The sequence below is a fragment of the Populus nigra genome, chromosome 14, assembly GCF_951802175.1.
Source record: "Populus nigra chromosome 14, ddPopNigr1.1, whole genome shotgun sequence".
Classification (NCBI taxonomy): Eukaryota; Viridiplantae; Streptophyta; class Magnoliopsida; order Malpighiales; family Salicaceae; genus Populus; species Populus nigra.
Genome location: NC_084865.1, coordinates 13,663,240 through 13,689,723, shown reverse-complemented (window position 1 = coordinate 13,689,723; position 26,484 = coordinate 13,663,240). Strand labels below are relative to the sequence as shown.

The 26,484-nt window shown below is 33.4% G+C and overlaps 3 protein-coding genes across 8 annotated transcripts; 2 read left to right on the top strand and 1 right to left on the bottom strand.

Moving 5' to 3' along the window:
* Positions 1-1,334: 1,334 nt before the first annotated feature.
* On the bottom strand, positions 1,335-7,749 carry LOC133673546 (uncharacterized). Of its 2 annotated transcripts, XM_062094414.1 has the most exons (17): positions 7,544-7,747; positions 7,347-7,441; positions 7,211-7,249; positions 7,073-7,126; positions 6,681-6,755; positions 5,925-5,990; positions 5,680-5,722; positions 5,005-5,050; positions 3,480-3,573; positions 3,345-3,397; positions 3,159-3,243; positions 2,958-3,060; positions 2,782-2,874; positions 2,405-2,471; positions 2,106-2,172; positions 1,934-1,987; positions 1,335-1,718 (listed from the first exon to the last, which is right to left on the bottom strand). In XM_062094414.1, exons 1-17 carry the CDS (start codon positions 7,608-7,610, stop codon positions 1,581-1,583), a joined length of 1,239 nt encoding a protein of 412 aa, XP_061950398.1. In that variant the 5' UTR covers positions 7,611-7,747; the 3' UTR covers positions 1,335-1,580. The 2 variants fall into 2 exon arrangements, with proteins under 2 accessions (XP_061950398.1, XP_061950399.1); XM_062094415.1 differs by lacking the exons at positions 3,345-3,397; positions 3,480-3,573 and having other exon boundaries at positions 7,544-7,749.
* Positions 7,750-12,526: 4,777 nt separating this feature from the next.
* LOC133673453 (uncharacterized) lies at positions 12,527-23,187 on the top strand. Of its 5 annotated transcripts, none has more exons than XM_062094270.1 (19): positions 12,527-12,788; positions 12,900-12,982; positions 16,114-16,167; positions 17,943-18,096; positions 18,685-18,887; positions 19,224-19,303; positions 19,382-19,477; positions 19,559-19,682; positions 19,889-19,947; positions 20,039-20,110; positions 20,711-20,781; positions 20,872-20,968; positions 21,567-21,641; positions 21,810-21,908; positions 22,091-22,234; positions 22,324-22,353; positions 22,450-22,512; positions 22,613-22,690; positions 22,786-23,187. In XM_062094270.1, exons 4-19 carry the CDS (start codon positions 17,978-17,980, stop codon positions 22,843-22,845), a joined length of 1,470 nt encoding a protein of 489 aa, XP_061950254.1. In that variant the 5' UTR covers positions 12,527-12,788; positions 12,900-12,982; positions 16,114-16,167; positions 17,943-17,977; the 3' UTR covers positions 22,846-23,187. The 5 variants fall into 5 exon arrangements, with proteins under 5 accessions (XP_061950254.1, XP_061950253.1, XP_061950256.1 ...); XM_062094269.1 differs by having other exon boundaries at positions 12,528-12,788; positions 17,948-18,096; XM_062094272.1 differs by lacking the exons at positions 12,527-12,788; positions 12,900-12,982; positions 16,114-16,167 and adding an exon at positions 17,628-17,846.
* A 388-nt stretch (positions 23,188-23,575) lies between these two features.
* LOC133673452 (AAA-ATPase At1g43910-like) lies at positions 23,576-25,682 on the top strand. The gene is given in 3 exon segments (XM_062094266.1): positions 23,576-24,392; positions 24,395-24,819; positions 25,045-25,682. Coding segments are annotated over 3 exon segments (1,503 nt in total). The 5' UTR covers positions 23,576-23,803; the 3' UTR covers positions 25,534-25,682.
* Positions 25,683-26,484: the final 802 nt, after the last annotated feature.

Genomic DNA, 26,484 nt, shown 5'->3' with positions numbered 1-26,484 from the left:
AAAAGATTAAAACATAAAAACATTTAAATCTAGATAAAACACGAGTTCCACCAAAACATAAAACAAGATCTCCAACGGGAGAGAATATTGGTTTGTCCTTTTCGAGCATGGACTCTTCCTAAACCTAACAACTCTTGCACCAGGGAATTCAGTCGAATCAATCAATAATCCTTTTTTTAGAAATCTGAGTTGACCGTACACACAGCAACTGGAAAAAGTGGACCAATAAATAGTTAGGTGGCCGTGGCCCGCTAGACCGAGGCCCATTGCTACGGGGACTTCACTGTATAAGAGAATGAATGAGGTAATTGCCATTAAATTGAAAGGCACGCTGGCTCTTCAACTTCAAAAAGGAAGAGATATTGAAGATTATCCCAAGGAGGCCGCCGGCCAATTTGTTTAGCATGGAAATTAATGGTGATTTGCGAGGAGAAAGGATATAATAAAATTTACTTATTATGATAACTTAATAAAAAATAAATTATAAAATTTAATTTTTAATTAAATTGATATTAAAAAATAAAATAAAATAAAACTAATTAAAAAAAAATCTGAATCAACTAGGTTAACCCGTCAAATTAGATTAACTCATCAAACCTAAAATCTGTGTAATGAGAGTGTGATAACTAAATAGAAAAAAATTTAATATTAATGAAATAAATTTTTAAAAAATTAATTAAAAAAAATAAAGGTAAAAAAAAATAAAAATTGGCATCAGTCTTTCTTTGGTTAAAGTTAATTAATATTGTGCGGAAGGAAATATAAAATCCATGATTTGATAAACCAAGCTCTAAACCGCCGAGTCAAAATGTGCTTTGAATGTTAATCCCTGTAAACGCGCTTTTCCTTGATTGTGGGACTTGACTCAATCCTGAGTTAAGGAAATTAGCTTAAATTGACTCGTTCTAATCCAAAACAGTATTGTTACAAAATCTTGTTAAAAAAATAATTAAAACAATGTTGTTTAGAATTTTTTTTTAAAAAAATCAAACAAGTTTTAATCAAGTTGAACAAGTCATCGGATGTGGCTAAATGCCAGTTTAATTTGAAACTCAACGAATGTTAAATCCCAGAATGTCCCGCAGAACAATTCCTAATTAATTATTCTCTCTCTAACTAACATTATTTAATGCATATGCTTGTTCTGTCTGGCACATCATCCACCGTCCACGCAGTTGGTGGCTTGATGCCACCCATATATTGTAACCAGGATCTTACGTAAAAGTGAATTTCCACAGCAATTAGCAGATGTTTTATTCCAGATCAGTAACATGTGCTATCAGAGAGGCAAATCTTGGAAGCATGATGAGGTGATTCTAAGATCAAGAATGAGATAAAACAAACTGGAAGCCTTGACTTGAAAATCATGAGAAATGCTTATTGTTAATTTGAACCCTCAACAAGCACCTCTTGTGATACAATGTATAAAATTCTCTATTATCTTTATGTTGATGCACAAAAAATTTGCAGATAATTGCCTGAAAGTAATGGTTAAAAAAGGATACAATTACCTATAACTCAAAAATACTTTCTATTGCTAGGTCTCCATATTCCTTGACTGAAGCTGAGGCCCGCAAGCCTTAAATGGAACCGTAGTTTCGTGTACTTTGCTTCTTTGTTCCCTGAGCTGAAGCTGATGGCCGTTCCCAGGAAGCTTCACTAGCATAGCCACTGCCATTCTCTTCTGGTCGTGAATAGCCATAGCCTACTCCACTTGCCTGTTTTTCACAAAAGCAAATTAGCTGCTAGGAAGTCTATGCATATGCAATAACCGTACAGATTTTTCATCCCCTTGATGAACTTCAGCCAACGGGCCTGTTCACAGACCCCTTGCCGCTTACGTGAAATTCTTATTAACTCCGTTCATTATAGACCATCATTTAAAAGTAAAAATCAAATAACATAATTTGCCAGAAAAGTTATGAGGACTTACAGTTTCTAAACACGCAGACAAATATGTCATGCCTGGCAAAGCATCGATCCCATGCTGAATTCAAACAATAAATCAACGAGTAAATATAGATGTATATTATTTCACAGCTATTGTGAAGAAAATCAGAAGCTAGAGACTATCAAATGCTGAAAAGGAAAGCAAAGAAGCCTACCAGGCGTTCCACCCGTGTTTTGTAAATGAACCCTCCAACACAAAACAGAGTTGATGCAACAATGAATCTGTTCCATGCCAACGTGTTCAGTCATCAAAATTCAGAATGGATAAAGAAACACCCATTAGAACCAGTAACATGCCAATGAGAACATAAAATTTCTTTCCTTATCAGACACTGAAGGAGATGAAGAATGTTAAATCGACTTAAGCAAGATAGATTCCAAATATAGCCCATACAAAATCTACTTGAAATGTGCTCTTAACACTCAAGATGGAGAAATCATTGAATTGTCATACATGCAAGATATGATTCCAAAGATAGCCCATCCTCTTGTAGAATCTTCTCTTTGATCCTGCCTATGTTCTGCAAAATTTGAACAAACAACCAGGTTGTTATACAGGAAGCAAGCAGGCATTGAAACTAAAGTCAAACACCAGCACATTTTTAGTGGGTATTGGCACAGAAACTTGTTGGTGTTTGGCATCACTCAAAAAATGCCTCTGAAGATTTGTTACTGTCATCAGAGAATGATACAAGTTCTGACACGACCAAATAGGTTTAGAAAAGTGTAAGGCATCATCTATGGGATCATTCAAATGGTACATTGTAGAGACATTAAGAAAACCATACATTTCAGGAAAGCTTGGTTTGCTCCTACAACAAATGAGCTTACCACAACTTTTGGCAAGGAAAAACTGAATGGGCTCATAACCCTCTATTGGTATTGTGACATTAACTTCATATGGAGTATCACGAGCCTCCTGACCTTCAAAACTTACAATTCTAATGTTAGAAGATTATCAAATAAAAGAGATATCAATGAAACATCAAAAAGAGTGGTAAACATACATGTCCATTCAACATTTAACAATGTAGGTGTCAAGGTTGTAGGAGGACTTCCAGTCGCCCCTGAACCTGACAACCTCACCTCCAGGCCTTTCTCTGGAAGAATCTGAGAGGGTAATCAACATAAAAATATCAGACACATAAGTGGATACATCATACAACTACAAATATCAGTTTTTAATCAATGGAACTGACAAGTAGTACCTTAATCATAGGCTTCCGCACCAAAGTGGAAAGGGAAGCAATTGCAGTCATATAAAGGGTTACTTGAGTTTGTTCAGTTGTGAAGCTGAAAATGAGAAAGCACATCATTGGCCAGGATAATGAGAGTGTTTTTTCAGTAATGGAGCAAAAGCTTGTGCTACACCATTCAATTGACAGATCTTTTACCTAAAATCATGGTGAGACTTTTCATAGCCTAGTTGAGTCAATCCATTGTAAACCTACAATTTTATGAAAGAAGTGAAACTTCCACAAATGTTCTCTTCTGTTGCATTCATCAGCAGTAAAAGCATGGCTTCTTACAATTTCCCATGATCGTGGATGAAATCCAACGGTGAAGCCTTCAAATACCCGAGGACCAGGTTTCTCGCATGGAATTGCAAGTTCAACAAAAATTCTGATAGTGGGAAAAATAGCCACATTTAGAGAAGTGACTCGACAGTTGAACTAAGGACTTGGAAAATTAGAAAGAAAAAAAAAAGGGAATCTCTAAAGCTAGTTTATTTACAACATAATTGCAATTCCAGACACCACAAGCAATTTGAACATTTCATACCCAATCATTCCCTTTCCACCAAGTTTTTCCTAAAGTAATAATCATTAAGCAATAAGCAGTTTTCCAAATAACTTTTAGTGCACAAAGATATAGCTTCCATGTCCCTTTTGATGTGGTGGAGCACAGGGGCACCATGCAATTTCTTCAAGAAGTTTAGCAAGGAGACTTGAAAGATTTCACCCCCCTCTCTTCAAAAGTTCCTAGAAGACCAAATGAGAAATGGAAGGAAGATCTTGATCCTTGATTATGTATTATTTACTGACAACACAGCCAATGATTTACTTGACACTTCTCTAAAAAAACCAGTCAATCACTCATGATTTAAAACTCTCCATCTCCAGATTTTGACAGCTATCTAAAGGTCTTCTCGTGAAGAATTTGCAATTCTTCTTTCTATCTTGAAAATCTGACATTTATGGTAAAAATTCAGTATCTGACACTTTGAAACTGTTCAATTATGTCAACAAATACTACCTGCTAACCAATCGAGCTCTATAGCTCAATTGGTAGAAACACTCCCCCCTTTAAGGAGGTTGTGCATTTGACTTCCCCTAAAATGGGAGAAAACCTAAACGTTCAATCACCACAAAAATGAAAAAAACAATTATTGTCTGCTTATATTACACATCTCATGGCCAAAGACAGCCTTGTACCTAAACCTTTCTGATATGACTTATTATTGCCTTGAAATAAAATAATTGATATTACTTGGAAAGTTTCCATGTACAAACATATGCTTTGGTTGAAACTTACTCCACCAGCAAGTGAAGATGTAATAATATAGAATTACAGACAGACAGAACTATTGAAATGAAATTCTCTTACTTTTTTGTGTTTACTTCTTGGATTTCATAGTGGGAACCTGGGAATGGGCATCTGTAACCCAGATACAGAGACTGTAAACAAGGTAGTTTCCCACCTCTCTGAATACTGGGTAGTTCTCCTACTTACCATTTACATGAATTTTATCAATCAAAATAAGCAGAGAAAATTTCTACTCCCACTCAGTGAAATAAGTCAAAACATCCTACCAAACATTTTTTACCCACATGACCACACACAATTCTGCACCTGGAACCCTCAAAGTTCAATATCAAGGCTCTTATCGTTCAATTCCACGCCTCTTCAGGAAATTAATTTCACAATAATTGATGTAACCATATCAAAATGTGGCCGTTAACAGGATCGTAAACTAGAAACTAACTCTAGGGTACAGTAAAAAAAAGGATTTATGCAGAATAAAATGAAACTCAAAGTATTGTTGGAAGAGACCTGCAACTTGACTCCTGAGTAACATTGCATATGCATCCAAGTTCACCTGAAATGAGACAAAAAAAAAAGGTGATGAAACCAGTCTCTAATTAATGGCACAGTGTATTCGAATGTCGAGCAATGCAACAGAGACTCAGAAACACAAAAACCACAAAGATAAGTAGAAAGAACAACAAAAACAATGCACTCCAAAATCAGCCAACCATTAAAAAAGAGTTGTCCCAAGGAAATATAGTCTGGAAACAAATAAGCGATTGCAAGTTTAATCTTTATATTATTTTCAGTCATATAGGGTGTCCCAAAAAGGAATCCATCAAGGAATGCGTAAGAAAGAAATACAAGGCATATTGTGGTGTATAGGATACACATTCAGCTCCACGATATGTGCAACAGCAACTAACAATGTCAAATCAAATCATCCATTAAACACTTTGTGAATTTACAAAACCAACTCTAAGGGTGCATTAACCTTCTTTAAACAAACATTTTCTAGAATTATGACTGCCATTATTAGTCTTTAATTTCCACAGAATTTCTAGGTTTTTTATTGTTCATTCAATTCATTGGAATACTAATGATTTAAGCTTCCTTGCAACAAAATAAAGAAACGATGAACAAAACCAACACAGTTCAAATATGGCCATGAAGCAACTGGATGTTGAAAGATTCACAAACCTTTACACTGTCCATTTAAACAACTTCCACATATAATATTCACCTGAGATTGGAAAAGAGAGACATTTATTAAGATAATATGAATAAAATAGCACTATTGAATGCAAAGCTACAACAAATAAACAATTTTACAAATACATGTTACAAACATGAGATTTACACGATGTTTATTTAACTTTATCTTTCTTATTTTTGGTGGGGGTGCCGCGCTATGAAATAAGAAAAGAAACATCATCACAACTGACCTGAGCTGTACGTCCCAGTTTGTCATAACTTTGCTCACAATTCAGCAAGTCACCATTGTAATACCCCTAAAGAAAAAGATTTAGATGATTCAGACAACTGGATTTTGAATTCCAGAAATCAGCAACACCATAACAGCACTAAGTTGAAAATAGCATTGATAAATAGAAATTAGTCAGCCAACCATTAAAAAATGTTTATTTCGTTCAGCATCATCAATCAGCAAAAACAAAACTTTTGAAATCCTTCGGGGAGAAAATGTGATAGTGAGATGAAGGGATTCTAGAAGCGACTTTTCAATGGCAAAATTTCAGAACTTTATAGATTGACCCTCTACCAAACAAATGGGAAGCACTACCTTCCATTGCATAGGACCTTTTCCTATTGCAACTAGCATTTCAAGTATCTTGAGAGCATAACTGACACCCTCTCCCAAAATGAAGGCCAAAAAGACATGGATAAGATTGCAACTCTACTCCATACATGCAAACAAAAAATTTAATTCAGAAAGATGGATTGCCAAGAATCATTCTCTTGTATTGAATTATCATTTTTCATTTGAAAGGACTGCCAAGAATCATTCTCTTGCATTGTATCATCATCCCCCCCCCCCCCCCACACCACCTAAGGACTCTAAAGTACTTCTTATCTGATAAATTTGATGTAGCCCATTAAGGAAAAGGAGCAGACTAGAGATAGAGCATAATGTCATCATCAACAAAGTTCAGAACAACATAATTTACAAGCAAAGACCTTACTTGAACAAAATCAACACGTCCTGAGCCAGCAACAAAGTGGTTGAAATTATTAAATTGGCCAAAGTCCACATATCCCTGCACAGTATGCAAGCAAAATACACTAGAATATAAAACCACAATTGCATCACAGAAACATTATATTACAAACTAAATTGCATGTGCAGTTTAAAATTTGTTCTTCAGTAGCATAATTGGTTAAGCTTCGCAAGTTGTGCAATTAGTCAGAGTAAAAATAAAGATCACTTGACACAGTTTCTTAATGCAAAATGCAATTCTTCCCTATACATCATCCAATCTTTTACGCCACCAGTAGTTTACTTAAATCATTACTTGTACTAAATCTTTATAGCAATTTTTTTTATTAAAAAAAAAATGGTGTTATAGACTACTACCGTTTGGGATCTAGCCTCCACGTCTTTGCAAAAGCGAATCACTACGTCCGTTTCCTGCGTCACAATACAAATTTATAGCCAAAAAAAATCAAAATCAAAATCAAAATCTTCAGATTCTCAATTGAAAAACGAAATTACCTTCCCTTCATACTCAAAAAAATGCCCAATCCAACTGCTCTAAAAAAATTAACATCTTAAGGAAAATCAACAAAAATCCGAGAAAACAACAAGCTTTCTTTCTAACGTAATTTATAACAACGTGAATGTAGGATACAAAATCAACAATTCGACTAGAATTATCGAGAGCGTAACAGTTAGAGCTCGGAACAGCAACCGATGCAACGCCAACAAGCACTTGTGTTACGACAGCTGAAACAAAATTGAAATCGAAACGACAACAAAGAAAAAATGAAATGCGAAAACAGCAGTGGATCTAATGATTATATTTTAGTGATTAGAAAAGAACCATACCAGTTACTATTATTATTATGCATGAACAGGGTAAAGATTCTACAAAAGGGTGTCGTTGACTCTGCATCGTCTCTTCTAAAAATTGTTTACATTACAAGCATGGCTTTCCTCCTTAATTTTGCTTCTCTTCTCTCCTGTTCTGCGTGGTTGAACGACTTGCCTTTCGGTTTTGAACGACTTGTCTTGATATGTGAGGCCTTTGGGGTATTTTTTGGCTCGTGCACAAATGGTGTTGTAGCATCATGTATAGTTGTCGGGTCTGCCTTGGGAATTCAATTGGAAAAGGATTGAGTTATCCAATCAATATAATTAATTATTTTTATTAAAATAATATTATTTTATTTTCTTCAAAAACTATTTTTTTATTAATCTAAAACATAATTTTAACTAAATTAATTGTATCACCAAGACAAGTTAATTAAGTTTTACTAAGTTAATGTAAGATGGATTCAACTAAAAATTAGATTAAATCAAGCTTTAATCTCAGTTTCTTATAATCAACTCGACATGCTAAATTTAATAATTATGTTAGACAATATCATTTTTCCCCGGGCATTTTAAACCTAATCGTTTGACTTGAAACTAACAAAATCCAAAATTAACATAATTATAATCAATTTTCAATCCTTGACTATCATAACACTATGTTTTTTTTAACATAGTTTATAAATTAGACAATCTCTTTTATAAATTAATTAGTTGCAGTTGTTTTTTAAAGTGTTTTTCACTTAAAAATATATCAAAATAATATTTTTTTATTTTTTAAAAATTATTTTTGATATCAACGCATCAAAATAATTTAAAAACACTAAAAAATATTAATTTCAAATAAAAAATAAAAAAATTCATTTAAAAAAAAACATAACCCAAAAGGCATAAAAAAAAATAATGGCCCAAGGCTCATAACAAAATGAATCTATTTTTCTAAATGCATTCGGCAATATCAAAAGTGTCTTTAAAATCATTTTAAAAAAATATTTTTAATTGATTCATAAATTGATCCAAGATATAGAGTAAAAAAATATTTTCATAAAACATGTGTTGTATATTTTTTAAATATATGTAAACCCAATAGTAAGTTTTTCAAGTTTAATAAGGTGGATTTTATGAAAATTATTTTTTTTATGTTTTTTTTTAATTTTGTAATGTGTTAATTTTAAAAACAATCACTATTTATCTTTATCCCTTTTCAATTATATTCGTGGCTGAAAATATTACATTTATCAGGGTTATTAAACCCGGCCCAGTGGGTTGACTCGGGACTCGGCTGACCTGGTGGCTGGACCAGTCTGGATTTAATAAAAGACCGGCCGGGACAACAACCCGGTAAAACCTGGATGAACTCGATTTTTTCTTTCTTTCAAATATAAGATTTAAAGTCCATTGATGTATATATTCTATGCTGCTAAGAAAAAAAATTATATTTTTTCAATGTGAGATAAAAAAAATTTTGGCTTTGGTACTTCAACTTAAAAGGATAACATAATATCTTTTCAATGTGGAATTTGAAACTCTTTTGTATATATATTTATGTTCTTCATAAAAAAGTTATGTTTTTTCAATATGAGATAAAAAAAACTTTTTATTTAAATACTTCAACTTAAAATAATAACATAGTATCTTTTTAACGTGTGATTTGAAACCTTTTATATATATATATATATATATATATATATATATATATATATATATCTTTTTTCAAACAATTACATACAAATCACAAATACAAACACATCACTTGCTATAAATTGGAGAGAACATGTCGCATTACAAATTCCATTCATGAGAGATTTTAGTTTCCCAACAGTACCCATTGTTGCCAATCCCTTTCAAAAGATCCTTTATTTAAAATATCTACAATCCCATTGATAGAAACATTTCATTTAAAAAGAGAAGGATGAAAAAAAATCTCATTTATAATAATAAATACAATAAAAAATTAATAATAAATGAGTTGACATTGATACTCCAAATTAAGACTAAAGAGAAGGTGTTTCATGGAGAGGAGGAGAAATGCGTTTTATTTTAAAAACTAATAATACTAGTGTAGAGTCTGTAGACTATATTTGACCCACTAAAAAAAAAACAATAAAAAGCAAATAACAATTTGTATTTAATTACTTACAAATACAAGCTGACTATACCACAAAATAAAATGTATTTGGGAATATAAAAATCATGTCTTTAAAACCATTTTAAAAAAATTAATCTTAATTGATTCATAAATTGATCCAAGATATAAATTAAAAAAAAATAATTTCATAAAACATGCTAAATATTTTTATATAAGTAACCGTTTAGCATTATAAATACGATTTTATGAAAAATAATTGTTTTTATGTTTTTATATTATTTTAATATATTAATTTTAAAAATTAAAAAATATTAATTTTATATATTTTCAAATAAAAATTACTTTAAAAAAAAAACACTTTTCCTATCTCAGCAACTCTTGTATCTATCTTAATCCTTTTTTATTTATATTCATGGCTGAAAATATTATATTTATACCAATCTCTCTCTCTCTCTCTCTCTCTCTCTCTCTCTCTCTCTCTCTATATATATATATATATATATATATATATATATATATATATATATATATATATGTCTGTCTGTGTGTGTGTGACCCGTGTGATGTCGTTGGTTAATTTTTTTGCATAAAAAAATATTAAAAAACATTAAGATCTAAATGTGTTAAGTTTTTTTTCCAAAACTATACCCAAGAGTCTTGGATTTGACTACAACGCCTGATCTAAAAGTGATATTTATAATATTAATAATAACATTAAACTTGCATGACCCAAGTTTAAATGGGTTTAGCTGCAATACCAAACCCAATAGTCTTAGATGTGGGTCTGACTGCAAGGTCGTGTAATAAAAGTGTGATAATTAAATAGATTAATTAAAAAGAAAAAAACCAACATGAAGAAAAAAATTTTGAATTAACTAGGTTAACTCGTCAAATCCTAGATCCGTGTAATGAAAGTCTGATAACTAAATAGAAAAAAAAATTAATATCAACAAACTAAATAAAAAAATTAATTAAAAAGAAAAAAAAAGCATCGGCCTTTTCACCGTGAATTGCATTATGCAGTCCACCATGAAAGGCATAAAAAGAAAAAAAGCAAAAATAAATAAAAAATAAAAGCATCAGCATTTTCACCGTGGACTGCATACAATATAAAAAATGAAATCGGAAGAACAAAAATAATGAGGAAAAAAGAAAAACAATCTGAATTAACTGAGTTAACCCACCAAATTAGGTTAATCCATTACACCTGAGATTCATGTCATGAAAGTGTGATAGCTAAATAGAAAAGGATTTAAATAAAAATAGGAAAGAAAACAAAAAAAGACAGCTCAGCGTTTCATTGTGTGCAGTGCATAGTGAAACACTGAGCATTTTAGTATATGTTATAATAATAATAATAATAATAATAATAATAATAATAATAATTATTATTATTATTATTATATATGAGTAAAAAAAAGATTAATTAAAAAGGACAAAGCAAAGAGAAAAAAAAATCTATAGAAAGAAAAAAAACTAATGAAGAAAAAGAAAAAATAATCTGAATCAACTGGGTTAACCCGTCAAACTTGGAATTCATATCATGAAAGTCTGATAATTAAACAGAAAAAATTTAATGTTAAAAAACTAAATTAAAAAAATAACTAAAAAAACAAAAAAAAACTAAAGGCATCAGCTTTTTCATTGTGGACTGCACCATGCAGTCCACAGTAAAAGGCTTAAAAAGAAAAAGAAAAAGAAACAAAGGCATACACCACGAGTTATTTTTTTTCCTTACATAAAAAAACATAAAAAAAATGCTAAGATCTAAGAGTGTTGGGTCCTTTAGCAAAGATATACCCAAGAGTCTTTGGTTTAGCTGCAACGCTTAACCCAAGAGTAATATTTATAATATTAATAATAATATTAAACTTACATGACTCAAGTTTAATTGAGTCTAGTTGCAACAGCGGACCCAAAAGCCTTGGATGTAGGTATAGCTGTAAAGTCGTGTCATAAAAATGTGATAATTAAATAGATTAATTAAAAAGAAAAAACAAAGAAAAAAAACCAATAGGAAGAAAAAACTAATGAAGAAAAAGAAAAAAAAATTTGAATTAATTGGGTTAACCCTTCAAACCAGGTTAACTCGTCAAACCTAAGATTCGCATCATGAAAGTTTGATAACTAAATAAAAAAATAATTACGGGTTAACCCAGAATTAACCGGGTTAACCTGTCAAGCCCGAGAGACGTGTCATGAAAATCTGATAATTAAATAGAAAGAAATTTAATATTAACAAACTAAACTAAACAAAAAAATTAATTAAAAAGAGAAAAAATTTTTGAGGTTAACTCGTCAAATCAGGTTAACCCGTCAAACTTGGGATTCATGTCATGAAAGTTTGATAACTAAATAAAATAAAATTTAACATTAACAAACTAAATTAAACAAAATAAATTCATTTAAAGAAAAAACACAAAGAAAAAAGCAAAAAAAAAGGCATAAAAAATTAAAAAAGAACAAAAAAAATAAAAACAAAAAAAATGAGCGGTTTATAATAATAATTATTATAATATAATAATAATAATATTATTATTATTATTATTATTATTATTATTATTATTATTATTATATAAGTGAATGAAAATAAAAGACGTGGGAAGTTACAGTTCTTTCCCTGTATCTTTTAGAGTAAGAATGAAAAAAAAATTAAAAAACCTATTTAATTAAGAAAACTGAAAAAAAATTAACAAAAAAAACTGAACCGGTAAAAAAACTGATTGAACCGGTTAAAATATTTAGAAAAATATCTGGTTTGGTTCAGTTTTCGATTTTGATGTGCCCGAACCGAACCGGCCCGAACCGAACCGATTCAGTTTAGGAATGAAAAAAATAAAATAAACTAAGCGGTCCAAGCCGCGGGCCGCCTCCTCCCATTACTTTCCCTTTCAACAACTCTAGCTAGCAGGCTCTTTATTTGCTTTCCTTTCCCCTTCCACACAGCCGCCCCCTCCCCTCCAACCTTTTCAATCTTCATTCACGCTTCACACTTCAAACTTCACAGACACAGCCGCCTCCTCTTCACCAATCAATGAGCTTAGGCTATTCTCAGACGACCATTCTTCGAATCTCGAAAGAAACCGCCGTGCATGTGAGGTGGCGAAACTGTTACCGCTTCCAGATCTTCTTCAATCTATTGCTTCTATCAAAGCCGATTACATCGCTTAGGTAATCTTGTTATGTAATTACAGATTTAATTAATTGTTGCTTGTTGATTTTGTATTGTTTCTATTTTTCTATTTTTATGTGTTAATTATTTTAAACAATGTAAAAATGAAGGTGGATGAAAGAACACAATTTGGAAAGGAAATTGGAATCGTTGTCCCTGTCTCAGATTCTCAGAAGACAATCAATCGCAAACAGTATGTCCTTTTTTTTTCCTTCTTTTCTTTCTCACTGGTAGATTGGAATTTGGAGCTGCCAACAAAAGTTTGTATTCGAAGTTAGCTTTTTGAAAATTGACCCCATTATTTACTGTGGCTTAAGCTTTGAGATATTGCATGATTATGAATTAGTTTATATGAGTTGAAACTTGAAACATAGTCTGACAAAGTGTTAAGCTCAGCTTAACAAGATTAGGAAGAACAGAAAGAAAAAAGAACAGAAATTGAGAAAGAACAGAAAAAAAAAGAGCAGAGGAGAATGAGCGGAGAAATGAGATTGATCTTCTGTATTTTCTTATTTTCAACACGTTTCCATACGCCTCTTTATATACAATGGTTTTCTCTCCAATTACAACTGATTTAACCCCTTTATTTAACTGCTAACTGTTAACTACTAACTAACTCAACAACTAACTACCTCCTAACTAATAGTCATGCTCTTCACGTTTTCCACATTCAGCACATGTTGCAATTCTTTGCTTGAAGGCTAACAATTCTGTTATGTACTAGAAACAGTACTAGAGGCTTGCATTCTTTATTTGTAAGCTAGTAACCTTAATTCCATGGTAACTTGAATTGTAATAATACCCTTCCCTTGAAAAGATTCTTGACCTCAAGAATCCATAACAAAATCTAGAAACTGCATGCTCAATTCCTTCTAGGTCTTCCTATGTTGCCTCTTTATGAATACCTGATATCATTTAACCAATCTCATAACAACAACCCTGTTTTCTTTCTTCTGTTTCTAAAAACTTCTCCTTTTCATCCTCCCTTCCCTCAATCAAATGAATCCCTTTAACACTACATTTATGTCTAGGTACAAATTTATCACCACATTTAAAGCATAATCCAAGTTTCCTTCTCTGATCATAAAGGGTGTCTTTAGATTGTCTTGGACTATATTGGTCATCAACTCTATACTGGCTGAAAGGTTTATAGGGTGTAATACCTGTTGGTCTTTCATTGTTGAATGAAGAACTAATTATGGAAGTAATTATGCTTCTTCTTGCAATTGCAACAATTGATTCTTCCTGCCATTTTGCCTGATCAAAGGCTTGTATTAAGGTAGTAGGCTTGAGAATCTTTAGCATCGGTTTAATCTCTTCCTTCAATCCACTAATAAAACTAGAAATATAGTAGGACTTAGGCAATGAAGGATTCAATGAGTGCATTAGTGACTTTAACTCCTCGAACCTCTCCACATATTCATTAACATCACCTTCTTGCATTATCTTGTTAAACTCCTCTACTATATCAGCCCTATTACCAAACCTGCTGCATATGGCTCCCAAGAATTCTTCCCAATCCATTGAACATTCCACACCACTTATATAACCTTCAAACCAAATTTCTGCTTTACCTTGTAAGTAAAGAGAGGCCAGCTCCACCCATTGTTTTGAAGGAGTTGAATTGAGCTTAAAAAACTTCCTGCACTTCCTCAATCATCCACTAGGATTTTCACCCCAGAATGATGTAAGGTCTATCCTTGGAAAAGATGGATTATACACAACTCTTTGATGTTCCTGACTACTGGTTTGCTCTCCTGGAATGTGACCCCTTCCTTTTGGTAGCATTCCTTCTTGATTATCCATTGTTGGTGTATTCAATATTCCTCTGGAGTGGCTTCCCAAATCCTTTCCTGTCATTTGATTAGCAAGAAATGTTTGGAATTGTTTTGATAATGTTTCAATTTGCAAACTGATCTGATCAGTTCTCTTGTTTTGCTCCACCCATTGTTCTTGCCACTTGCTTTGTTGATCAACCATTGATTCTTGAAATTCCTGGTGAAGGCCTTGCATTCTTTCATCCAACTTCTTGCAATGTTCTTCAACATTTTTCAATTTGTGATTTTCCACCATCTTGATTGGATCTTAGAGATCTGATACCAATTGTTAAGCTCAGCTTAACAAGATTAGAAAGAATAGAAAGAAAAAAAAACAGAAATTGAGAAAGAATAGAAAGAAAAGAGAGCAGAGGAGAATGAGCGGAGAAATGAGTTTGATCTTCTGTATTTTCTTATTTTCAACACGTTTCCATACACCTGTTTATATATAAATGGTTTTCTCTCCAATTACAACTGATTTAACCCCTTTATTTAACTGCTAACTACTAACTAACTCAACTACTAACTAACTCAACAACTAACTATCTCCTAACTAATAGTCATGCTCTTCACGTTTTCCACATTCAGCACATGCTGCAATTCTTTGCTTGAAGGCTAACAATTCTGTTCTGTACTGGAAACAGTACTGGAGGCTTGCATTCTTTATTTGTAAACTAGTAACCTTAATTCCATGGTAACTTGAATTGTAACACAAAGATGGATTGGTTGATTGCTGGGAAAATAGTTTTCAAATCTTTTTGAAAAATGTCTGAATGGTGGGTTGATGCTGCGACATAACAGACCCAATTTGAAGGGAATCTTTGAGATATTGCATGATTATGAATTGGTTTATAGGATTTTGCTGGATTGATTTTTTTTCTTTTTAGAAGGGAATCTAATTCAAATACATTTTTTTCATCTACTTTTTAAGTTTAAATCTTAGAATTAATATCCAAAAAATTTCATCCCAGATGCTGTTTTTTTTCCTTACAACAAGGAGTGGCTAGCTTGTGTGTTATAGGGACCAGAAATTAATTACCCGTTTCGGAGGACAATAGTTTTTGTTCTTATATATTTTTTAAATATATATTTATCATAAAAAAAATAAAATTAATATAAAAATATATTCTGTGTGTCTCTGTCTCGTGTGCATGTGCACATATGCACCTGTAATTCTTGCTTCTCTCTAGTTCCTTTCATTTGCAAGTTATTGTTGCTAGAGTAGGTGCAACTAGTTCTTTCCTCTGCAAGTCGGGTTTGGTAAGATTGATTATAAAAAAAAAGGTATTGGTAATGCACAATTTTAATTTTAGTGCTGATGTTAAGTGTGACCTGTTTTATTATGGATAATTATGTTGACAATATTGGGCTTCATGAATAATGATACCAGTTTATTTCTGATCTTAATAAGCTATAATACTGTTGGATTTGTACTTTTTATTTATATGACAAATTCTTATTCAAATCTTTGATATTTATCTCTAATGAAACTTCAATCTTGCCTCAGGTTGTCATCCTGCTCTTTCCCCTCCGGCAGCTTGCTCTTGCCACCACCATTCAGGTAAACACCTGCGTTGTCTGTCAATTAACCCCACAGTGCATATTCTGGTGCCATAGATCTCTTCACCGTGCCTAGCTAACCCAAGACCAGATATTTTAGGATTTTAGATCCCCATTATTGTCCACGTAAAACCTACTGAAATGTAGTTTGAACTCAAAATTCCATATGCATGTCTGCATGCATTCAAATTCCAGAAATACAACAACTACGCTGAAATTTTGAAATATCCCAATTTAGCTTTTTTTACATCTCTTGGCAAAGCTAATGTTTTGCTTGATAAAAATGATGAACTGATTCGGTAAAAGACTCTGCAAGGAATGGTTAAAACTGGTTGGGTCTACATAATACAGTATGTTGAAGAGAGAACTGAACAAAAGGATAAAAATTCTAAAAATAAAAAAAATATTTTAAATATATTTTTAAATGAAAAAATAATTTTTATCACAATTTTAAACATACTTAAAACAGGGTTAATCCTTTAAATATTCGTGCTACTAAAGATATAGCGACAGTTTTGTACAGTGATTGAACCCTAGTAAAATGAAAAAAATTATAAATTTGAGATATCAAACTTCTGCATTTCTTATCACTTGCCATGTATTTCTTTTTAAAAATCCATATTTAAAATTGGATTTTAAATAGGGTGAATGAATTTTTAAAGGATTAATTTCCAACCTATACATTTATTTTATTGAATTTCAAATTTATAAATTTATAAATTTTGCTGAAATACAAAATTATCTAACTCTTGATAGAGCACTGATCAAATAACTAATTACTTCTAAAATAATATAAAATTTATTGATAATTACAAACTAAACCATAGCTAAAAATATTTTGATTGTATAATTTAAAAATATATATAAAAAAATTAATATATCCAAATAATAATGAAAATAAAACTATTTTAGTCCAAACTATAATATCAAAGCATTAGATAATGAATTTTATCATTTTGATCCTTAAAGAAATTTTCATACAAGCCTTTTCGTTCATGTTCTGAACATTTTCATGTCTTTTTTTTTTCAAATTGACACTATTTTAGTCCATAAATGTGCATACTATACCCCTTCACTATTCTTTAATAATTTTTTTCTTTAAATCTACATCATTTTAGTGTATAAAATATACACATTAAACTTAAACTATTAAAAAAAACCTATAAAAGGATGCAATTTCAGAGCTCAATTAATAAAATTTACAAGTTTGAGATATCATTGAAAATAAGTACATCACTTTGGGATTAGCATTTTTGGAGTTGTGATACAACTTGTTTTTAATTAAAATTTAATTTTTAAATTTTTTTTAATATTTTTGAATCATTTTTATGTGTTGATATAAAAAATAGAATTAAAAAATATTATTTTAATATATTTTTAAGTAAAAAATACATTAATAAACAATTTCTAACTTACTCTTAAACACCTTCTAAATTGAGATTTTCTCTTCCAAATTTAAAAGCTGAATTGGCACTGAAGTCAATCAACCTACCAAGTCAAAGGTACAGCCTTAATTAGCCTTACATCTAGCACCTTCAATAAACCCTGCTGCACCCAATAATATCCTGCAATTAGGGTTTTAGGGTATAAATATAATATAAAAAGCAACGCTTGAAACAGAGCATCCAGCATAAAACCCACAAGTAAATTTCTTTCACTCGTTAATATATAATCAACAAGGTACTTATTAATGAATCAACTTCCATTCTCATATGATTTTTCCCTGAATTCAAAATTTGTTCTTTTATATTATTTATTCTGTTGTGTGTTGATAAGAAAAGGAAAAAAAATTTGAGCTTTGAAGAGGAATAATGATAGCAGCAGTTTCGTGGGTACCCAAAGGGGTTGCAAAGTCTGTACCAAGTGTAGCAGACCCACCTTCAAAAGAGGAAATTGAAGAGCTGATCAAAGCTAGTGATTTAGAGAGAAGGTAAGCTACTATTTTCTCCCTTTTTTCTTTCAAAAAAGTTTACTTCTTTTTGTGTTTCAATGTCTATTAGTTGTTGAACGTACGGTTTTTTTGCTATACAGTTTGTTGGCTGATTCACTTTTTGTGTATTTTCAATGCTGTTAATAATTGAATGGGAGGACTAGGCTTAATGGAGCATTTTAATGTTGATTATTTGAGTGCTAAAATAGCTGAGTTTTAAATCAGGAGGTGTTGATTTTATAGTAAAATGTGATTGGGTTTGAGTTTTTGAGACCCATTTGATGAAAAAACAAAATTTAAATCTCTGTTACGAAGGGTGAATGGATATATGGGTTATGTGAACTTGGTGGAGTTTTGGTATCGTATTGGGTTGTATCAGTCTTCAAGTTATGCAAATTGATATTTGGTTGTACATGTTTTTGTGTGATGAAACTATCAATCTCTGGTTCTGGATTTTGTGATTATTGCTTTTATTTTATGAACCCGAGTTTAACATGACTGTTAAGTCAACCATCGTGTTCTAGTTATACTGTCAAATTTCTGGGTTGTTGATTAGTGTGATTGTTTTTATGTTCTTGGTTTGTCCAGTGGAGAAGATAGTGGCAGCGAGGAAGATGACCAGGAAATGGATGTTGATGCTGCCAAGCAGACCGGTGAAGTAAGCCAAGCATTAGCTGTAGCAAATGCACTTGGCAGAAGTTCCAAAGTTAACAAGTCAGAGACCAAATTTGATGACATAGCAGATGGTCTGCAGGAACTTGATATGGACAACTACGATGATGAGGAGGAAGGTACATATGCATCTACAAAGAATCCATTTTTCGTTTTCCTTTTCTTTTATGTACTTTTTTTTATCTGATACATTTTGTAGAAAATAAGAGGGTCATTGGTCGCCATGCTGGTTTAGTTTGGGAGGTTAGGATGGATTGTTTAAATACCGATCTCTCTTGATAAGAGCATTCTTGAATATTTGAATCATTGAGGGAATTATTAAACCAGTGAATAACAATCACTTGCATTACTTTTTCAGCTCTTTTTTCCCCTTTTGATTCACATCATTTTCTGGTCACATGCCTTGAATTTAATTCACATTGGATGTGCAACTAAAGATGCATCTGGTCACACAGGTATTGAGCTGTTCAGCACAGGACTTGGGGACCTTTACTACCCAAGTAATAGCATGGACCCGTACATCAAGGATGAAGATGTAAGTTTGACTACTTTGTTATGCTGTAGCTGGCTTCTCTTGGTATTTGGTTACTTATTTTTGCACCGACTCTTTTAGGATGATGATTCTGAAGATCTTGAAGACATGGCTATCAAACCAAAGGATGCAGTCATTGTTTGTGCTTGCAACAAGGATGAATTTAGTAACCTCGAGGCATGCAATTGTTAGTCGGTAAGCTCTGCAATTCTCTCTCTCTTTCTCTCTCCTGACACGAAGCGCCAATTGTGCATGCAGGTTTGGATATTGGATGAAACAAGTGATGGTGATTCAAACATATACGTTCACCATGAGGTTCCCCTTTCAGCATTTCCCCTTTGCACAGCATGGCTTGATTGTCCACTTAAAGGGGGAGAAAAAGGTATGACAGCTTATACGCTCTGCTCGGAACTTGTTTTTCTTGCAGATTCCAGCTTCTCCAGTATATTCCCATTTTCTAGGCTCACCTCCATTTTTTGAGACATCTGGTTTTAATGTAGCATTGAAATTAAAAAGTGGTGCATGAGGGTTGGTTTTCTCGCAGAAGCTTATGCCTTACTACCTCTTTTGAGATTTGTGTTTTTGCAGGGAATTTTATAGCTGTTGGGTCAATGGAACCTGCCATTGAAATATGGGACCTTGACATTGTATGTGGAACATCACATAAAATTACAAATACATTCGACTTTTTTATGTAGAGATTGTTTTAGAATCTCTTACATTTTCTGCTGTTCTCAGATTGATGAAGTGCAACCAGCTGTGGTATTAGGTGGCATTGAAGAGAAAAAGAAGAAGAAAAAAGGGAAAAAGGTGTATTCTAGAGTTCCTTTAACGTTCTTTGCACCTTTTATTGTTTATGTGTTCAAAAGGCGGCTATGAATGAGGAGAAGGAATGAAGTTAAAACTTTGTTGTTCATTGGCATCCATTTAAGGCCACATCATTGTTAGCTTCGGAAAAGCATTGACACCTTTATAGTGGTGTCTATAATTGGCAGGTGTTAGATATGCTGCATGTGTGAACCAGCCCTGGCAAAGGAAAAAATATTCCTTTCTTCTTTTTTTCACCTTCTTTTTTTTAAAAAATATACATCAATATGCTGGATGGCCTGCACCTTGCTAGGTCCTCCACTCACATCTTTTATCATTAGAATCCAACCTGAAACATCTTGGAAATGGCCAACTTAATGGTGGTTCTTGTACCTTGCTTTTGCATTTTGTTTCTATGATTGATGACTACAGTATCATGGATAACTGTTATGGGGTTGTTTTGATTTGTGCTGTTCCTTTATGTTACCATTCCACCTTGAGCAGTATCATCATTTCAAAACCCAGGCATAATGTGATATGGCTTGAGACACTGTATTTTTTTTTCTTGTTTTTTCTCACCAGTCCTGCAACTTCTTTTGTCAGGTGTCAATTAAATACAAAGAAGGCAGTCACACTGATTCTGTCCTTGGCCTCGCTTGGAACAAGCATTTCAGGTCTGGGGAATCTCATACGATCTAGTTCTGTTCTATCTGCTAACATTGATGGATTGCTCCGATAGCTAATAAGTACTGAAATAAATACAGGAACATCCTTGCCAGTGCTAGTGCCGACAAACAAGTCAAAATTTGGGATGTGGTTGCTGGAAAATGTGACATTACCATGGAGCATCATACAGACAAGGCAAGAATATAGCCTCGCAGTAGTCTTTCATATAATTTGGACAGTGAACCAAGCCTGATTCATTTGTTACTTGGGTATGCATTCATTGGGATATTACAACTGTTCATGCATCGGTGCTGACCTATCAGCCTATCAGTGTCCTCAACCCAAGGACGACCAGGCACATTGTATGCACATGTATGCTGCAAGACATGCTGTTGAACCATTCAAAGATCAACGTGCTAGTGATTGAATAACTTGTCAATATTCCTTTGTCATAAAGCTAAACATTTGTTAAGGAAATTCTAATAATGAAAAAGAAAACAAATGAAAGTTGAGTTCCTTCTTTTTATCCAACTGTCATACAATGTGCCAGTTGCCTGTCTTCATAAAACAATTTAGTCTTCCAAGATTTGTTGGAATTATAAGAGCAGGGTTTTTGGAATATTTTCAGCTCTAAGTCATAGCAGTTGTTTGTGATAGCCAATGTAACGAACACCCTTTACTATGCTGTGTCTTATGGTTCTATTTAAATTTACTGGATGCAAAAATTATGGGTACTTGTGTTCTTAGCTTATTGATATGGGTTGCATTCTTCTTTTCATACAAATGCTGACAGGTTCAAGCAGTTGCATGGAATCATCATGAGCCACAAGTTCTTCTCAGTGGATCTTTTGATCGTTCAGTAGTCATGGTAATACAGCACTTGCTTAGTCTGATGTCTATAGATTTGGATTGTCACTATACCTCACAGTGCAAGGCTTCTTTTTCTCAGATCACTGCCATGTGAAAATTTTCTTTCTGTAGTCATGGTAATTAAGAGCTTTCTTAGTCTTGATGTCATTACCCTTACGCTTTGCAGAAGGATGGAAGGTTGCCTTCAGATCCTGGTTTCAAGTGGTCGGTCACAGCTGATGTTGAAAGCTTGGCCTGGGATCCGCATGATAAGCATTTATTTGTGGTGTGTGCTTCATCCTTCTATTTATGGTTTTCCTATACCTGTTTTTGAGTTCCTTCTATTTCTTCTTGACAAAGAAACAGAGGGAAACATTGTTTCTATGTTCTAAATACATGATAGGTGTATATAGTGTTTTATTTGCGAGGCACTGAAATATCTTCTAAAATGCTGAGATATCCTTGTAGGTGAGTCTTGAAGATGGTACAGTTCAAGGTTTTGACATCCGTGCTGCCAAGTCTGGATCAGCTTCTGACCTTAAGCCAAGTTTTACCCTCCATGCACATGACAAAGCTGTTTGCACAATCTCTTATAATCCTTTAGCACCTAATGTACTATCTTCATTTTTATTTTAATCCTCAGTTCTAGTTGGATGTTTAGATTATCAACTTCACTAAACTTTCCTTACCATGTTTGACAGCTTCTTGCTACTGGATCAACAGATAAAATGGTAAAGTCATTACTCTTTTCTTTTATTTTTTGGTCCTCCAAAGCAGAAGTTATCGATGGTTCATATAATTCCATTTTCTGCTGAATATTTCTACAGGTAAAACTCTGGGATCTGTCGAACAACCAACCCTCATGTTTAGTATCCAAGAATCCTAAAGCAGTATGTGACCATAACTTCCACAGATCTCACGCTATAAAAAAGGTTTAAACATGTTTTTAGATGTTAGCATGAGTCATCACACTGTTCTGAATGTTTTCAGGGAGCTATCTTTTCTGTTTCCTTCTCAGAGGACAACCCTTTTCTGCTCGCTATTGGAGGCTCCAAGGGGACATTGGAAGTGAGTTTGAAAACCCTATCTTATATTTATTGGAGCGCGTATCTATGAGGAAGTTTGTATAATTTATCCTAATTTATGTCACTGAAATCTCGCAGCTATGGGATACATTGTCTGAGGCCGAGGTTGCTAGAAGATTTGGAACCACAGCAAGCTGAAATCACCGCTGGCTTCATTGATCAAGAAGGTAAAAGAGCTATGTTCCTCGTAAAATTTGCGAGCTACAGCAAAAGCCACATGGGCCTTGTTATGAGCTAAGATTGATTTGGAAGGTGAAAGACATCGGTCCTCACATGGCAAGCATGTGTATTTAAGTAGACTGTAGAGAGAGCTGGTGTATTTATACGAGAATGAGTGGCATCTGCTTGGGCAGTAGTGGTAGTCTCGTAGCTTTTTCAATTTTGTGAGATGGCAGATGAGGTTTGGTTTCCTGTTTATTTATTTATTTTGCTCTTCGGGAATTACGATATTTAATTGTAATGAAGACCAAGGTTAATTCATGCGTGGGTGAGAATCTTAAGAAATGAAAGCAAAACAAAAGCTAGATTCGACAGAATACCATAGCTTTTAAAAGATGGCAAACATTTTTATAAGACGTATCTAAACTCACTCCTAAACAGTAGCATCTTCCCGCACTGTTTCCGCCGAACTTAAAATACTGCAACTGCTTAGACCCTCGTGTCTAGAGAGGATGATTCTCGCCCATTTCGTGTTCTTCTCGTAATTCAAGTGTGAATGAATTGACCATAAGATGTCAGCATTGCTTTTCCATGTGTTTAATTGTCTTTTTCCTAGGTGTCTTTTCTCCCTTGTTCTTTTCCTAGCATGTTCTATGAGGTTTCTCCGAACATAGCACAACAGATGGCTCCCTTTAAAATATATTATCAGTCTCTCCCAAACCTAGTCTCTCTACTAGATAAAGTCACAGTAGAAAACAAGAAGCACCTATCTTATGACACGTATTAAAACCCGGAGATTCGCGCTCTCCATTAACTATCCTGGACAATTCCACTCAATAATTGTTATTCTTTATTTGGTTATAAGTTCCCTTGCTCTTTTCTTTTCATCAAAGTGATCGGTCTTCTATCGTTCTTTGCTTGCTCTTCACAATCGAAAATGGCGTCTCTCTTGGAGGAATTGCCCTCCATGACTACAATTCTCTCTGTGTACGCATCCCTATCCGGTTTATCCATGCTTATCCGCACCATCTTGAATGAAATGATTCCAAGGGGTATGCGTGACTACATAGCTACTAAGTTCTCAGATTTCTTTGCCGCCTACTTCTCCTCAGAGTTCACCTTCATCATTGAAGACCGATGGCAAGCTGTGGAGAATGAAACCTTTCGAGCTGTTGAGGTCTATCTTCCAACCAAAATCGGCCCTTCCACCAAAAGTCTTCTTTTAGGCACCAGTGACACGAACAACATCACTGCCCCACCTAAACCAGGGATTCCTATTGATGCTAAAGTAATTGATGTTTTTCAAGGTATGCATTTTGAATGGAAACTCTGTGAGAAAGAAGCGAAAAAGTACTCCTATCGCCAGAAAAGATACTTCAAGTTGAATTGCAAAGAGAACTACAGAGAACATGTGATGCAAAGCTACTTGCCACACATTAGCGAGACTGCAGCTTCAATCTTGAACAAGAGGGAGACTCTCAACATCTATACTTATGATAACGAAGATTCTATGTGGGAATCTACAGTGTTAAGCATCCAGCTACTTTTGAGACTCTAGCAATGGACCCTGACCTGAAGAAGTTCATAACTGATGATCTTGACTTGTTTGTGCAAAGAAAGGAATACTTTCGGAGTGTTGGTAGAGCTTGGAAAAGAGGGTACCTTCTTCATGGTCCACCAGGGACTGGAAAATCCACCCTCGTTGCTGCCATTGCAAACTATCTAAGATTCAACATCTATGATCTCCAGCTCCAAGCTGTAAGAAATGACTCTCAACTCAGGACGATACTCACCTCCACAACCAATCGTTCAATTCTTCTTATTGAGGACATTGATTGCAGTACAAAATATTCACGTTCCCGTAATCAAACTAGGAATCCAAAGGAAGATGGTGAGGAAGATGATGGCGATGACGATGATCAACTTGATAAGAAGATTTCTTTTGATCCTGGGGTAAGTGAGTTTTGAAAGAATTTATCTCCCAAGTTTATCTTATTAGGAACTAACTTAATTAGACTTCACAAATACCTTTATGCCAAAAATGATTAATCAGATTAGATGAAATTAACTAGAATATATCTGGAAAAAAGATTCATTAATCACATTGATGCCATATTGCCTCCAAGTTTTCCATTTCCATATTGACTAAACCATATTTCTCTTTAAATCTTCTCACAGGTGACCTTATCTGGTTTACTGAACTTCATTGATGGACTATGGTCAAGCTGTGGGGATGAAAGAATAATCATTTTCACCACAAATTACAAAGAGAAGTTGGACCCAGCATTGTTGCGCCCAGGACGAATGGATGTTCATATTTACATGGGACATTGTACTCCTGCAGCTTTCAAGAAGCTTGCTTCTACATATCTTGGGATTAAAGAGCATGTCCTTTTCAAATGCATTGAAGATCTCATTCAGAGTAGAGTTATTACCCCAGCAGAAGTTGCACAGCATCTTATGAAATGTGATAATCCTCAGGTTGCACTTCAAAGTCTAATTGAGTTTATAAATATGAAGGAGACTACTGAAATGATGGATAATGGGGCTAAAAAGGAGGATGAAGAAGAGGTCATAAAACAAGAGGTTGTGAAGTGTAGAACTGGAAGCATGAAACAGGATGTGAAACAATCCAAGATTCTAACAACATCCATTTACCTGACCTAGCAAGATGGATTGTTGGCTTCTATCAAGTAATGTCCTAGTCCCTACTTGTTGGATTTTCCTTTTGTGAGATAGCTCTTGTTGCATTGTGAAACGAGTTCAGTGATAAAAGGGTTTTTAACATAGTAATAAACCTGATCCGTCATAATCTAGTCCAAGATCTGGTTAGGGTCGACTAAGAACGTGTTTGGCAGTGTGGTTGTGGGTATTTTTCAAATAACTTTTCGTGTTAAAATACATGTCAACGATGTTTTTTCATTTTTTAAAAATTATTTTTGACATCAGCACATCAAAACGATCCAAAATGTATAAACCATATTAAATTTTAGCAAAAAAAAAAAAATTCAAATTTTTTGGGAACGCAGCCGCAGCCGCGTTCCTAAACAAGCTCTAAGTTTAATAACTATTGTTTTTAATGTTAAATTTAATAAAATAATTCAGTTGATTAATATACTAGCATTTTCTCTGGTAAATTTTAATTTGATTTACCCCCTAAAGTTTGGATAGTTTCACATTGTTTATGTTACAATTGACCCCTTAAAGTTATAAGGAAATTCAATCATGCACCCATTCCTCAAACATGCTAACAATCTTGTTTTTTGAATTATGTTTAAACTTTCTTTCCTTTTTCCTTTCAATCTATCTCCATTTATTCAGCTAACAAAACCGATGATGTGACTTTCTTTATATTCTCAATTGACCCCTTGAAGTTTTTTAAAATTTGTTCATCAATAAGCACTCCTTCCTCAAAAACATATCATCAATCTTGCCCTTTCAATTACAATTATACTTCTTATTTTTGTACATTAGATTTCTCAAAATTAATACTTTGAATGTTAGAGAAGTATTGATAAAAAAAAAATTATATATGACTTCGTTTTGAGACTGATTAGAGTATCTATAGGTATTGTATTGAATTTCAATAAGATTTCTAATCAATCCATATATGACATG

Coding starts and splice junctions, on each gene's coding strand:
- LOC133673453 (XM_062094270.1), top strand. CDS start 17,978: ATGATAGCAGCAGTTTCGTGGGTACCCAAAGGGGTTGCAAAGTCTGTA. Junction 19,683..19,888: donor ACTTAAAGGGGGAGAAAAAG/GTATGACAGCTT, acceptor GTGTTTTTGCAG/GGAATTTTATAGCTGTTGGG. Junction 21,642..21,809: donor TTGATCGTTCAGTAGTCATG/GTAATACAGCAC, acceptor TACGCTTTGCAG/AAGGATGGAAGGTTGCCTTC.
- LOC133673546 (XM_062094414.1), bottom strand. CDS start 7,610: ATGCAGAGTCAACGACACCCTTTTGTAGAATCTTTACCCTGTTCATGC. Junction 3,398..3,479: donor ATCCACGATCATGGGAAATT/GTAAGAAGCCAT, acceptor ATAAAATTGTAG/GTTTACAATGGATTGACTCA. Junction 2,472..2,781: donor TTTCCTTGCCAAAAGTTGTG/GTAAGCTCATTT, acceptor CAAATTTTGCAG/AACATAGGCAGGATCAAAGA.